The following is a 14,245-nucleotide window of genomic DNA, read 5'->3' as shown; positions in this document are numbered from 1 at the left end:
TTTTTAAGCGCAGCCTGTGTCTATTAGTTTTCCTACATCGCCCTTTTTCATAACAAACCAGCGACATGTGTCAAATGCAGCTTTCCTTCAACTTCAGTCGCCTCCCCATTCACGTGCGCACTGGAGCAAAACAAAAGATGAATTCGCCGCAAAAAGCTCATACAAACAGCTCGTACAAAAGTATCCACTGTGTATGTGCGTGGAGCACACATTCCGATGGAGTGCCTAGCTTCCACAGCAGAAGCTGTTGACTGGCGCTAACAGTCTCAGCACAAACGCGACGCGTGTATGGTTGATCACGGATTCGGGTAATGAGCGGTGCAAGTGGGTAGTAGTAAAAACGATAGAAAAATACGCACATATGTATATACATACTCGTACTATAATATAATACATGTATGTATACGTATACAGATTGTGCCATAGTAAAAGTATCATAGAAGCTTACTGTGCACGCATCACTATCAGCAGCGACGACATTAAATTACCAAATATATGGCTTAAAAATTTAGGCACACATAAATACATATACTTACGTACATATATCAAATAAGAGTGAACAATCACCAGAGCACGGGCCAACCGAAGAACCGCATGCATTAGTGACGAGGGAGAAGACAACAAGAACGTTGACGTTGACGGCGATGGCTACAGCGACTGCGATAGTGACAGTGACGGTGACGTTGATGCTTCTGGCTATGATGCGAGCGTAGACACTTGCTGTTCAAAGCGAATTGAAGAAAATTTGAGAAAAACATAATTGGGGAAAATTGCTTGTCAAATACAGTTTTAAATAATTCTCGAAATTCACCGTGAAAAACTCGTTACCTTTATCTTCTTTATATTAAAAAGTAAAAATACAAAATTCAAATTTTTCATGAATATTTGCAAAATCTGTTTCAACGAAGGAAAATAGTGGAAAGTGCTGAATGGTGAATGGTGAATGGCGCTCAATGCCTTTGAATGCGGTGAAAGAAAAATTGAAAAGCAAATCGAAGTAGTGCAAAAAATCGATGAGGTTGTTAAAATAAGAGATTGTTCATAAAAACTAAATGAAAAACTGTTGAATAACAAAAAAGAAAAACGAAACAAATTACGATACTTGATTAGATAAAAAGTTTCGGGTTGGAAGCTAAGTGATTAGTGGTGTCTGTCAGATACGCGCTGCTGATGTTGATGTTGCTGCTGCACTTCTATAAATCTACGTAAACATACATACATGCATACATGCGCAATATACTGTAGTTGTATATTACCCTTTAGGGAAATTCACTCTGTGCTTATTGACATGTTTCCTATGAATTGTGAGGCCTTTACTAAGTTTATTTTACACCTGTGGCTAGACAATTTAATAAAAAAATTAGAATTTTTCTGAAGCTCACCGCTGATCGCATGATAAAAAAGAAAATTTCGATTCCAGCCGAAAGCCTCTGTAGCTAGTTAGTTTTATTAATATTTAGTTTTAATTTAATAGTTAAGTAAGCTTTTATAAAATAAAATAAATTAAATACAAAAAATTGATTTGAGAGAGTAAATGAAATATATGGATTACAAATTACAAATATATACACGTATGTGTGAATGTATGCATTCCCAGATGGCAGTTTTAGTTACAATAATCAGTGCAAAGCTATGACAACAAATGTCCAATGCCGAATTATTGCAAGTTGGCATGTGGGCGGTATTAAAAAATCATGGGAGGAAGCAGAAGTAGAAGTAGAAGACGAAGGCGAACAAAAGCCGATTTTTATGAAAATCGTCAAGAGTTAATATTTTATTGCAAATATAAAAAATTAAGTAGTACTTAGTACGCCCATACATACATATGTACGTACACATGAACATACATATATGTGCATACTTATGGAATCACTCAATTTCGAAAACGCTTACGGGGAAAGAGTTTCGCAGCAAGAGGATGGGCGGGTGTGTAAGTCAGTGTTTTGCTGCAACAGTTGCAGCAGAGTGGCACTTTGTGCAGTTGCAAGTTACAAAATAAATGCGTTAATATGTATTGCATGTATGTATGTTTGTTTGAGAAAGTGCGGCAAATAATACCGAAATGCCTATCATGGTTTTGCAACAAGCAAACGTTACGCCAAAACCTGTTGGTATTTTTCAATAAATTACTTTTGTACATTTAACTTGTGTAATTGGGCTTAGCCTCTTAACGCTTGCGAAACACAGTCACAACACACAAATTAATTGGAAGTGAACTGACTGAGTGAAGTGACTTTTTTATTTCTTTTGCCACAGCAATAAAAGAACGGGAAACAAGAGATACGAAATATATAAATTCAAATATTTATAAAAGAAACCCCAAGCAGTGCTAACTTCAAAACAAATTACAATGACACGCCTCACTGAGGAAATGGTCATTGCCCGCTCCAAGCAATCCGATTTGGGGTCTATCAAGAAACTCAATTGCTGGTAAGTAAATTTAAGTACATATTTACGTATGTATGCATGAATGTACATATGTGCTTATGTATGTACATAACTATTTATGCTTAAATAAAAATGTAGGTTTGTTACATTTTATGCGCTTCAAAAAGTAGGGTGACTTTTCAAATTTCGCGGCCAACACACGTTTTATTTTATTTTATTTTTGTTTGTTGTGTTAAGAACATGTGTATGTACATACATATATATTTGACATGCATATTTAGGTTGTTTTTGATAAACACAGATACAATGGTTCGACGTGTTTTGGTTTGCACGGCTATTTTCTGCCATTGAAAAATTAATCAAAAAATCTATTGTATATTATTTGACCAAGAATGTTCGAATGGGTAGGTGTGTGAATACCATTCGGAAGTGCGTACGTTCGAATCTCCGTGCATGAAACACCAACCGAGTAGAACAAGTTTTGTCTAATAGCAGTCGCCCCGCGATAGGCAATGGCAAACCTCCGAGTGTATTTCTGCCATGTAAAAGCTCCTCATAAAAAATATCTGCCGTTTGGAGTCGGCTTAAAACTGTAGGTCCCTCCATTTGTGGAAGAACATCAAGATGCACACCTCAAATAGGAGGAGAAGCTCGGCCAAAAACCCAAAAAGGTGTAAGAGCCAATTGGATATATACATTTATAATTGGATATATACAGTTATAATTGTTTCCTTGGGACTTTTTCTTGTTCTTAAAACAGAAAATACCTATGAAGAGATGGAAATTTGACACAATTATGGAGCTAAAGTCTGTATTTTTGGTAGAGCTCAGGTCATACCACGGTACCTTCTGATCAGAGTTGGGTCGAGAGTTAGAATAAGCGTTGGTTAAAGCGTGTTATATTTGAGGGGGACAAAATGGATATTTATGAATAAACATTTTTCGAGAAAAATGAAAAATTACCTTAATTTTTGAATACACCTCACATGTATAATGTACAGGGTCTTGCAACAGGAACTTTGTTTTTCAATAGGACAAAGTTTTATATCATGACAGCTTTGACATTAGATTTTTTCATATGTACGCAGTAAAAGCTTTGGCAATTGGTACATTGAATCCAAATTTGCGCAAAAATTGCATTAAAATAATAAGAAGCCATTATGCAACTGGTGCATATGTCGCAGCTACATTTTAAAATTAGTGATATTTTTGGTCAAGATATCTATATATATAAAAAGAAGTTACATTTCCTTGGTAATCTTATAACTCAAGAACCGCCGAACTGATTGACACAAAAATTTTAGAGTTCTTTTCTATCTTTGAGGAGGTGGTTTGTGTGAAGTTTGATTGAAATCGGTGCAGCCGTTCCTGAGTTATGACATTTTATGTGAGTAATGGTTTCCTCTCATACGAAATGCCTGTATGGGAAAAACAACAACAAATACACAGCCGCTTATGAGTGTTTCTGTTGTACTGTTGTGGTTGTAAGTGTATTATGTTAATATTAATTTTGGACGAAAATATAATAAAAACTGGAGCATTCAAGGAACTGGAAAAACATTTTTAACTTTATTTATTGTATTTTAGCATAATTTATTTAGCGTAAAAAATTGAAATGGAATTTAAAGAATCAAAGTTTAATTACAAGTTTTTATCGGCTCTTTCACCTTACCTGTATATAGGTGAACAACCACAATCAAATTTTTAAAAACTACAGAAAAGGCTATTGTGACATCTTTAGAAAGTATGTTGAATGAAAAAAATCAACTAATTCAACTGTTTAAACATTTTACGAGTTCTATAAAGAAAACTTAATATGAAAAATTTCTTGCGATATAAAAAAAAACATTTTATGTATGGTGGTGCGAAGCCCACTGGGAAATGCTAGTTATATTATAAATTTGAGTCGACAGGGTCAGTACATAAGGTGTCAGCACCAAACGGGCCCGTGGAGTGGAAATATCGGATGTAGCTGGAGACGTACTTGGGCATTTCATTTTGCTATCGAGAGATGTTAACAACAATATAACGTATACTTTCTCGAAATTCAACTGTTAATTGGCCGCCCCGATCATGCGAGTTTTGTAGGGCTATGTTAAAGACATATTCTATACGGAGATAATCGAATCGTTTGCGGCCTTAAAATTCAAATTCCGTGGCTTGATTAATGAAATACTTGTAGATCCACCATTTCGCCAAAAAGTGTTTGAAAATTTTAATGAAAGAATCAACACCTGTAACCCAGGTCGTGATGGATATATGGTCAATATAATTTTTCATTCATAATTGCCAAGCCTTACTCTTTCTAATACAATGAAAATCTGAATTATTTTCATTAAAATTCTTTGTTTTATTTTCTCTTGAAATATAAAATTCTGGTTGCAAAACACTGTACATATGCACTTATAGTAAATAAATTTGAATGCATTCTTATATACTTACATACTTATGTATGAGTACATTGAATCATTGTTTGTTCTTGTTTCTGTCACGGCTGATTCAATTGCATTATCATCAACGTCGTTATGGGTTTTGTTGTCGTCTATGTATTGTCGGCATCGCTGACGGTGACGGTGTCATTGCCTTCTTTCCCAGCGGAATCGTTGTCAACTCTGTCGCTTTTACAAATGCCCACACTACTTTCTGTTACATTGGCCATTGTCCACCGAAGCGGCAATTGCATTCCTAGTGTTTGTTGTTGTATGTGGTGTATTTAATTACTATGGACTTTCCCGATATCCACACTTACATATGAACTGACAAAATTCGCTTGTAGCAAAAAATGAGGGGATGGAGTAAATGAAATGAGGAGCAAGAAATGAGAATAATACTATTCATATCATGAGAGTATCCGAACCAGTGCTAGTACAAAACTGATGCAGAATGGAACGGTCAATGCTCGGTTTTCGACAAGCAGTGGCAGCAAGGCGAATTTATTATTTATTTTTTTTTTTTATTTGAAAATTGGAAAAGTAATGAATTACAATCACAATGAATTAAAAAGCATTAGCGACTAGGCCATCAGCTTTACGAAACATAAGTATTTATATAATAATATTCGTGTATAATTTAGATTTCAAAATACAAATTAATTTTGTATAAAACTTTTAATTTACAATTATTTATGATATTATTATTTATGATAAATCCGCCTCGGGTGCTAGCTTGTATGTTGTATAGTAGTAACGGTGGCAGGATCCGTATTGAGTGTGAGTATCGAGCGAGAACCAGTACCCTATCTCTCGCTCTCCGTTTGTTCTAGTTCTAAATTATGTACATACTTAGATTTAAAACAGGGTGCATTTGATCTATACTGTGTCATTCCTGGACCTATTATTCTTATTACATTGAACTCCAAAAACTCCCCTTGGTGGCGCACATGCTTACCTGCATACATATATACTTATTTAGTTACTATAAGTGTGTCGTTTTATAGAAGTCATGCTTGGCCGATTCCTACGAATGGCGTCGCCCTCGAACTAAAAACTTACTTACATATTAGACCGGAGTGAAATACGTAAATTTTTTCAAATCATATCGTAATAGCAGGGAAAAGTTGCTACATATCAATACAAATTCAGGAAAAAAAAGAAATTTCAAATCGGTTAATATCTTCCGTTCGCGCATTGCATTTAAAATTTACAAATTTTATCCCAAATCTAGCTGATTTACGAAAACTTGTAGAAGTGGTAAATGATTAAAGATCGAGCTCCCTTTTTATACATAGCACTTTCAGCATTGAGTAGTAGATTTTTAATTTACTAATCTATCCATTTCTGTGGTTCTGAGCGATTAACTTTTACCAATTTTACACCAAATCTACTAAGGAAGCCTATGCCAAATGAGGCTTGCGTGAAAGCGGCTTACGGCTACTACAACACGTCTGTGCTTTAGATCGTCTTCCACTTGGTTACTTGTATTCCATCGTCTTCCTTTTCATTTTGCTTTTGATTCTGGCATACCGATAAACGAAGTGCACGGAAGAGCTAGTACTCTCTGGTCATTACCAGTTCTGCTTTCACTCTTGTCGAACAGCGCTGTTTGGTCAAAAAAAATTCTATTCGATGTTCTTTTGAATTACATAGTTTACACAATTACTTAACATTAAATCTCTTGAAACATTTTATTCATGTCTCTTACTCGTAAGGACATACACTGCCCATTTTTTGGTGCACCTAAACCACTGCTGTCATCGGTCCTTCCCACTAATACCGACATTATACAATGTTGGCAAGAAGTGAGGTACAAAATGTCAGTAGAATCTTCTGCTGCCAGTTCTGGTCAGAAGTTAAGCTTCACAGTTGTAGCAGATACTGTAGCTCATCAGACTGAGTCCCTTTATTCCAAGGCTTCGATTCCAATAGTTTCCCACACAAGAGTTGTACAAAAGATTAAACATCTACATGATCGATACTACACTCTTCGTAAATCTTATTCAAGGGACAAAGACACACCTGAGAAACAAAAGAAGTACAATGATTTTATTGAACAATCTTCAAGTACATTATTTGACATTTCGTCCTGCAAGTGCGAGATGACACTCAATTGCTTTTGTCAAAGAAGCTTTGACAAGTGTATTTGTCCCAGGCCGGTAACTATCAACTGCACATGCCCTAAAGATAGAAAGATACCGCCATTAGAAATCAAATTTCTATATGCTCAAAGATATCTCGGACAAGGAAAGATTGGGACAGTAGATACCAAAGAAACTCAAAAGCTTACATTAAAATTGCAGAGAAAAGCTCGTCACTTAAGTCAGACCAACTTACCTGGACCTTCTTGTAGTAGTATTGATTCTGAAACAGAGATAACTCCTGAAGTTGACAATGATAAGAATGATCCCGATTTTCAGACCCCACGCTCTATTTCCTCTCAGTCAGCAAGTTCCAAAAATGCACAGATGCGCTTATCACTTCCAGCAACGGCCTTAACAAGTGATCGTTTTGGAGTATCTGATAGAGCAGCAGCAGCTATTGTGTCTAGTGCATTTAAAGACGTTGGTCTTATAACGGACAAAGATACTTCTTTTGTTGTTGATCGAAGCAAAATGAGAAGAGAAAAAGAAAAATGTAGACTAAAACTTATCGAATCGGGGAATGCAATAGAGCAATTAAACGATCCGATGTGTGTGTATTTTGATGGCAGGATGGATGACACTTTAGTTTTAGTTGAAAAAGGAAACAAACGTTATCAATCTATAAAAAAAGAAGAGCACATTTCAGTAATAGCAGAACCAGGCTCAAAGTACCTTTGTCATTTAGTACCTACTCCAAAAAGTGGAAAGGACACAGCATACAGCATTGTAAATTATTTTGAAGAAAATGGTATAAATAAATCTAATGTTGTAGTGATTGGATGTGATGGTACGTCAACAAATACTGGGTGGAAGAATGGTGCAATAAAATTCATTGAAACGCGTTTAAAAAGACCAGTACAATGGGCTATCTGTCTCCTCCATTTTAATGAATTACCTATGACGCATCTTCTGAAGATATCTTGCAATTAATTTCTGATAAAGAAAAACCTAAATTAACCATAGATTTAACAAATATTCCATGCCATACGCAAGCTGTGGAGCGTTGCGTAAAACTAGTAACTCAAGCGTCCTCAAAAATGTATGGGAACGAGAGACGTGATGGGTTTATAAGAGCAGCACTCACTTCTCGTACAGTGATGCCTCAATTTGACACTAAAGCAGACTTTGCCACTCCCGAATAAATAATTTTTCATCTTTGGTTGGTTGGTTGGGAAGGGAGTGGGTGGAACTCGTCGTACAGTCACCTTCACGCGGTGAGTTCTGAGTCGTCCAAAAAGGGCGGGCCAAGAGCTGTACAAAACTTCTTTAAGATAGTGTGGTCAGTGGGCGCGCTAAGAGGGGAATAATTTATTCTACTTATATACTCAAGAAGACTTATACAAAAATTAAAATAGAGAAACTAACCACCCGCAATTACGTAAATTTATACAAAAAATGACATTTTCCACTTCTTTTCAGGGGCTGTAGGGGCTTTGATAGAGCGGTAGACGTTTTTCTTTTCAAACTATACCTGATGTTGTAATAGTCTACAAAAAATGAACTTTATCTAACATCATTTCCACCTCTTACAATTTTTCGAATATTTGTTCAATTTATTATAAAATTTGTAAATTTTAAATGCAATGCGCGAACGGAAGATATTAACCGATTTGAAATTTCTTTTTTTTCCTGAATTTGTATTGATATGTAGCAACTTTTCCCTGCTATTACGATATGATTTGAAAAAATTTACGTATTTCACTCCGGTCTATTACATATGTGTTCGAATGGTATAGGGGGGCTCGCAATAATAAATCAGCGACATTTTGCAAATATTCGATTTATTTTATTTTTGTTATAGTTTGTACAATTTAAACTATTAACAATAAAAACCATATAACTCAAAATTTTACACTATGTACAAAATTAAAAAAAATCCAACAAGTTCCCATCAACATTTCAAACTTTTTCAAAAAATTCTGGGTATGTAGTTTTTTAAATTAATAAAATTTTAGTATAATAAAGCGTAACTACGGGTATTGATTTTTGATATTTTTTGCTGACAATATTACGCAATTTTTTCCATAGATCAAGATTTCGATCATTCCTTATATGGAAGCAAATGCATAATACGTCAATAAAAAATTTCAAAAATCGTATAGGCTTTTCACGCTAGAGCCAAAATTTCAAGTTAATTCGAATGAAAATATAATACTAAAAGTATATGCAGTTCTTTTTGAGAATTGTGTCACATTGACACCAACAATGCTTGAAGGTTAAGAAATCTCTGAGCGTATTTTCACTGCAAATACATTTTTTCACCTTTTTTGCCTTTGTTTCAAATTTGGCGATGTTTTTAAGCATTATTTTCTAAAGAAACTAAACTAGTTCTTATATGAGGCAAGCATGTTTAATAACAAAATGAATACTTGTTTTCAAAAATGGGTTATACTATGACTGAGTTATTTAACTTTACATGAAAACAAAATTATCCAATACAACTTTTGGCTACACAACTCCAAAAAAAAAAAAACCGATATTTTTATATATAAAAGGGGGGAAAATGCATTTGGAGTATTTATATTAATTTGTGCTTTCACAATTTAGCACGTGACGCTTCGTTTTCATTAGTTAGTTTAGTTTAAATCTCACAAATGACCTTTTTAACAAGCTACTCACGAAATTTTCACAAACATGTAATTTCGCCTCCTTTTGTTTGTCTTGTTTTGCAAAGGAGCTTGACATCAGACCAGACTTGACAACCCGTCAAAATCGTGAAAAAAAGAAATGTTTTGGATAGACGCCACCTTTAGTATTCAATTCGCTTTGGGTTACGTCATCCAATCAGCTGCTTCTTTCGAATTCGCTGAGAGCCTGTTAACGGTCTGATATTGGTCATACCTTTCTTATTGGAAGAGCGTAAGAATGCGCGTGAAATGTTCGGGCACAATTGTGCTGTCAAATCCCCTATGACGTAGCAGCCAAAGTTACTCTCACAATTTTGCTTCGTATGACCAAATTTTGTAATCTTCCATTATTTTGATTGCTCAGTGGTTGGTGTTGTCGTTTATTTTGAGAAGCTCGGTCAAACACCTAACAAAGGGGATGCACCTGCATAGCAATTCAATCTCCAAGCGTTCACGTACGCGATAATTTGTAACAATTGTTACAAACTGTCACGTTTTGGTGCTTTCGTGACCAACAAGCTTACAAGGAGGGAGGAACGGCGATCACAAAGGGGAATTTCATGTTTACCGTAGTTGCAAGTCATTAATTTGGCAGTCAATAAAGAAGATGTTTACAATCTTATACTAGACCATTGCCAATAAGAAACTAAGTTTAAAAAAAACTACCGAAATCGGTTCTTGGAGTTGCGGTTCTGTGAAAGGGTATTTTAACGCACGATTAACCTTAAATTTGTTCGCAAAATAGTTAAAATACTATGAGTGCGCGTATATATGTACATAAATGCATAAAATCCATATATGTATGTAGACAGAAGTATTCGATTATTACAATGCAAAAGTAAAGTCGTGCAGTCGATTAGTGCTTTAATTACGGCTTTAAAGTCTACGGCCAAATTCGACTCAACAAATTCCAAACCAGAAAGCCAGAGTGCTTTTTGTTGTCAAGTACACATGCACTTGTATATATAGGTACATACACGTAAGCACATATGTATGTATGTATGTATGTATGTATATATGAAGGTTCAAGTGTATGCCTCCATCAAACTCTTTCTCCCAACTTTCTCCTCAGCTTGAATGAGGTCTTATGGTGGAAATCTAAGATTTAACATTATTTTCCTTTTTGCTGAGATGACTCTTTTTATGGGAGTTGCTTGTTATCGCGATGCATGAAGTATGCACTTAAACTAATCATTGCTTCTATACTCGTACATACATATGTACATGTGTATGTACATACAAGTGCCTTAGCAGGGTGCTGTAGGCCATGAGGCATGGGCAATTGCATGGCTTTTCTTAAATGTAAATATTTTTTATACTTAATTTAAGTTCTGGAAGCATTTAAGCGCTGAATATAATCAAAAATAGGAATTTGGCTTCCACAAAGAATTACCCGCGTATAAAATGGATAGAAAAAATCCAGTGGTAAAAATTAATAATATTGAAATTAATACGTATGCGTGGCATTTATCATTTAATGAAATACAGTGAATCAGAAAATAACTGTATATCAAAGGGCTTAGTTTTTGATCTTCTGTAACTCTAAATCCATTCATACTTTAAAAATTGTAAATTGTTAAAAACTTCTAAAACCAGTGTACAGTAAAGCTCCTATAAGCGGGCATTTATGGTCACCTACTTTTTGTACGCTTATGAGCGATGCTCGCCTATTGTAATGCCATAAAAAATAGCATTGAAATTCAAATTAAAAAGTGGGCATTTACATAAGTAAATGAAGTGTTGTGTCGCTTGAGCTATTTTTGCAATCACTCATCAGACGCCGTTTTAGTTGTTTAGCGATTTCTATTGCTTTAGACTTGGCTAATGGATCAGGTATTGGAATGTTTCGGTTTCTTGCCTTATGGAGCCATTCCAAACACAACTGACCACTGCCACTTTGCTACTGAGGTTTGATATTTTCTTTATTTCTTATAATCAACGCTGATTGCTTTTCGCCGATATTGAACTGTTTTGCTAAAGTTCACCCAGAAACTTGTTCGCTGTCAAGTGCGTTTGTTATTGCTATTTTTCGTTCAATGTTAATAAAACTTCTTTAATCGATGCTTGCAAGAGTCAAGACCAACAACATTGTATTTGTAAAACATTTCAATGCCTTACTCATAAACTACAGCAAACTTTGTCACTTATTATTTTAATATGTCATTACAGGGGAGGGCGCAAAAAAAAAAGAGTAAATGAGTAAAGAGAAATAAAATCGTTGAACTGTCGAAAAGCACTCAAATATGCAAGAAAAATGAATAGCATATTAAAAAAAGACAGAATTGCCCACTTATTAGAGGTTCGCGTTCGAAAAAATATAAAAAGTGTTCGTTGCCCAAGAATTTGTCTGCTTATAGGAGGTGCCCGCTAATTAGAGCGTCCCCCTAACATGGGGCAGTACAATTTTGTTTAGCAAAATCCATTTGGAACAAGACATTTCGCAAACTTTGGCAAACTTTGAGAATTTTTTTAAAGCTCTAAACTACTTGATTTTCGCTATGCGGTGGTATATAGACTATGCGGAGAAAACTTGACGTCGCGAAAAAAGCGGCGCGTGCGCTGGTCGAACTTAAGTTGGTTGAAATCGCTTAGGCAGTCAAAGCGCCATTTAGAAAGATCAGATTTTTAAGGCTGCAGATAAGTGATTTTTATTCCATTACAAAAAATCTATCTAATAATTATTATTATTATTATAATTATTCATGAGTAAGTAAATCATAAATAGCTTAGTTGAAATAATAAAAATATATATCCTAGAATCACATCGTTTTGAAGGCATCTGATTTCTCTTCAGTGCACACCTTTTTTATTTTTTAGCGCTTATGCAGTTTCTAGTTCAAGTGATTTTCCCATCTTTATGTTTTTTTTCATGCACTCAGAGTTCGCGTCAGTGAACAAGCGCTTTCCACTTAACCCGCTGCCGGTTTTCCTAGCGTGACACACTCATTTAACCTACGTATGCACATACACTCACGTATTCATAAGCATTTATATGTGTATAAATTACTACACGTACACATGCACTTATGTAGTATGTGCGTACATGTGTAGAAAACTGGATTGTCGACAATTCCGCGCAGAATGCAGTTCCCGGTGTGGCCATAGTAGACCAATTTGAATTATTCTCATGCGTGGCTATGCGCTTGCGTCTGCTCTGGTTTCGCTTCTCTTATGTTGCATAAAAGTAAAGTTTTTTGTAATAACGACTTCTAAAGGGGACTGCAGGGTGTTTTTTATTGTAATCGGTAAAAAATTCAAAAAAAAATTATCAAAGCACAGCCCCTAAGGTTTTCCAAAGTTGTCATAGAAAACCTCAAAGACTGTGAAAAGGTTTCCCATATCTAGATTTATTATTGGGCCATAATGCCTTGCGACCTCTGTGTGCTTGACCGCCCGCAAAAACCTTAGTTTCCTTGAAGGATATCAGAAACTTCCGCATAGAGTAGCCAGTGTGAATTCACTGCTTTGATAACTTCCTTTATGTGGGCTTTGGTGAGCCAAGAAAAGGCAATTTTGAAGTAGCACCTAATTTCGTTAGGTAGTCCACCTGTTCGTACTCTGGTATCCAGTCCAACAAAACGGCGTTCTTTTCTGTCAAGGTATTAAGGATAGTGAAACATTTCTCAATAAGTTTGGATGTTGTTCTGTGAAGCTACACTTCACAAAAGCCTGCCTGACTGTCGGAGAAAATGCAGATGCGCTTTTGAGTTGTGCTTCTTTGAAGGCATTCTGCTACAAATTTCTATGCTACGGATCTTCGCTTGAAAGACTGTAGGATAACCGCCGATGCGTATCGATCGTTTAAAATTCAACTTGAAGATATCTGCATCAGCCGTACCATCCACAAGCTTCGACCTATTTGTGTTTCCGAGATTTCCGAGTCAGGTTCAATGTATGGGTACCTGTCTCCCAGAGAGTCGATATAAAATAGTTATGTATCTTCAAATCCCATGCTTAACTTTAAAATTGAAATTTGCTTTCACCTCAAGTATAAAAAATTTCACCAAAATGACAGCGTCCCTTCCAGGCATACAACTCTCCTACTTTTACGCACCTTAAATTCGACATATCCGATGATTGGTCACTTATTCTGTTAATCGCCTGCTGGCTCAGCAGCACTTACACAATTTCTTAACTGCTAAATGATTTCTTTAATGTGACGCCTTTAATTCGCCATAGAAAAACTATATGAAAAGAATTTAATAATAATAAATAAGTGGAATGCAACTTCAAATTATATATCCAATCAAGAATTCATATTTATGTACCTTCAACTGGTTTACCTTAACGTCCACATACACAAATAAAGGGTGCTTTTTAAAGAGCTATAGGAAAGCTTTTCAAAAAAACACACGTAAAATTCAGAAAAATGCGTGAAATTTTTATTTAATTCGATAGTACAGTCCATATAATTTAATCTTTGAAGATTATTTTATGCAAATGTTGAAGGCGACTGCGCTTCAAATGGTCCATCCGCTTAGTCCAATTTTGGCATACTCTTTCCAATGTTTCGGCCGGTATCTCACATATAAATGCTTTAATGTTGTCTTCCAAACAAATAATCTAAAGGCGTTATATCGCACGATCTGGGTGGCCAATTGACAGGTCCCGAACGTGAAATAAAATGTTCACCGAACTCGCCTCTCAACAAGTC

General features: G+C 35.5%; 1 protein-coding gene across 10 annotated transcripts in view; it reads left to right on the top strand.

Moving 5' to 3' along the window:
* The first annotated feature begins 203 nt into the window (after positions 1-203).
* Positions 204-14,245, top strand: part of LOC129240883 (centrosomal and chromosomal factor) — a 38,503-nt gene continuing 24,461 nt past the window's right edge. For 2 of the 10 annotated variants that reach the window (XM_054876939.1, XM_054876936.1), the window contains exons 1-2: positions 467-1,018; positions 2,257-2,430. In XM_054876939.1, the coding sequence (XP_054732914.1) occupies positions 2,351-2,430 (80 nt within the window). In that variant the 5' untranslated portion in view covers positions 467-1,018; positions 2,257-2,350. Of the gene's footprint in view, positions 325-464; positions 1,019-2,256; positions 2,431-14,245 lie in introns of those variants that run through there. The other 8 variants (XM_054876937.1, XM_054876938.1, XM_054876940.1 and 5 more) reach the window with 8 other exon arrangements.

This window comes from Anastrepha obliqua, chromosome 3, assembly GCF_027943255.1.
Source record: "Anastrepha obliqua isolate idAnaObli1 chromosome 3, idAnaObli1_1.0, whole genome shotgun sequence".
NCBI classification, from domain to species: Eukaryota; Metazoa; Arthropoda; class Insecta; order Diptera; family Tephritidae; genus Anastrepha; species Anastrepha obliqua.
The sequence above is the reverse complement of the archived record's forward strand: the minus strand, read 5'-3'. Positions and strand labels throughout refer to the sequence as shown.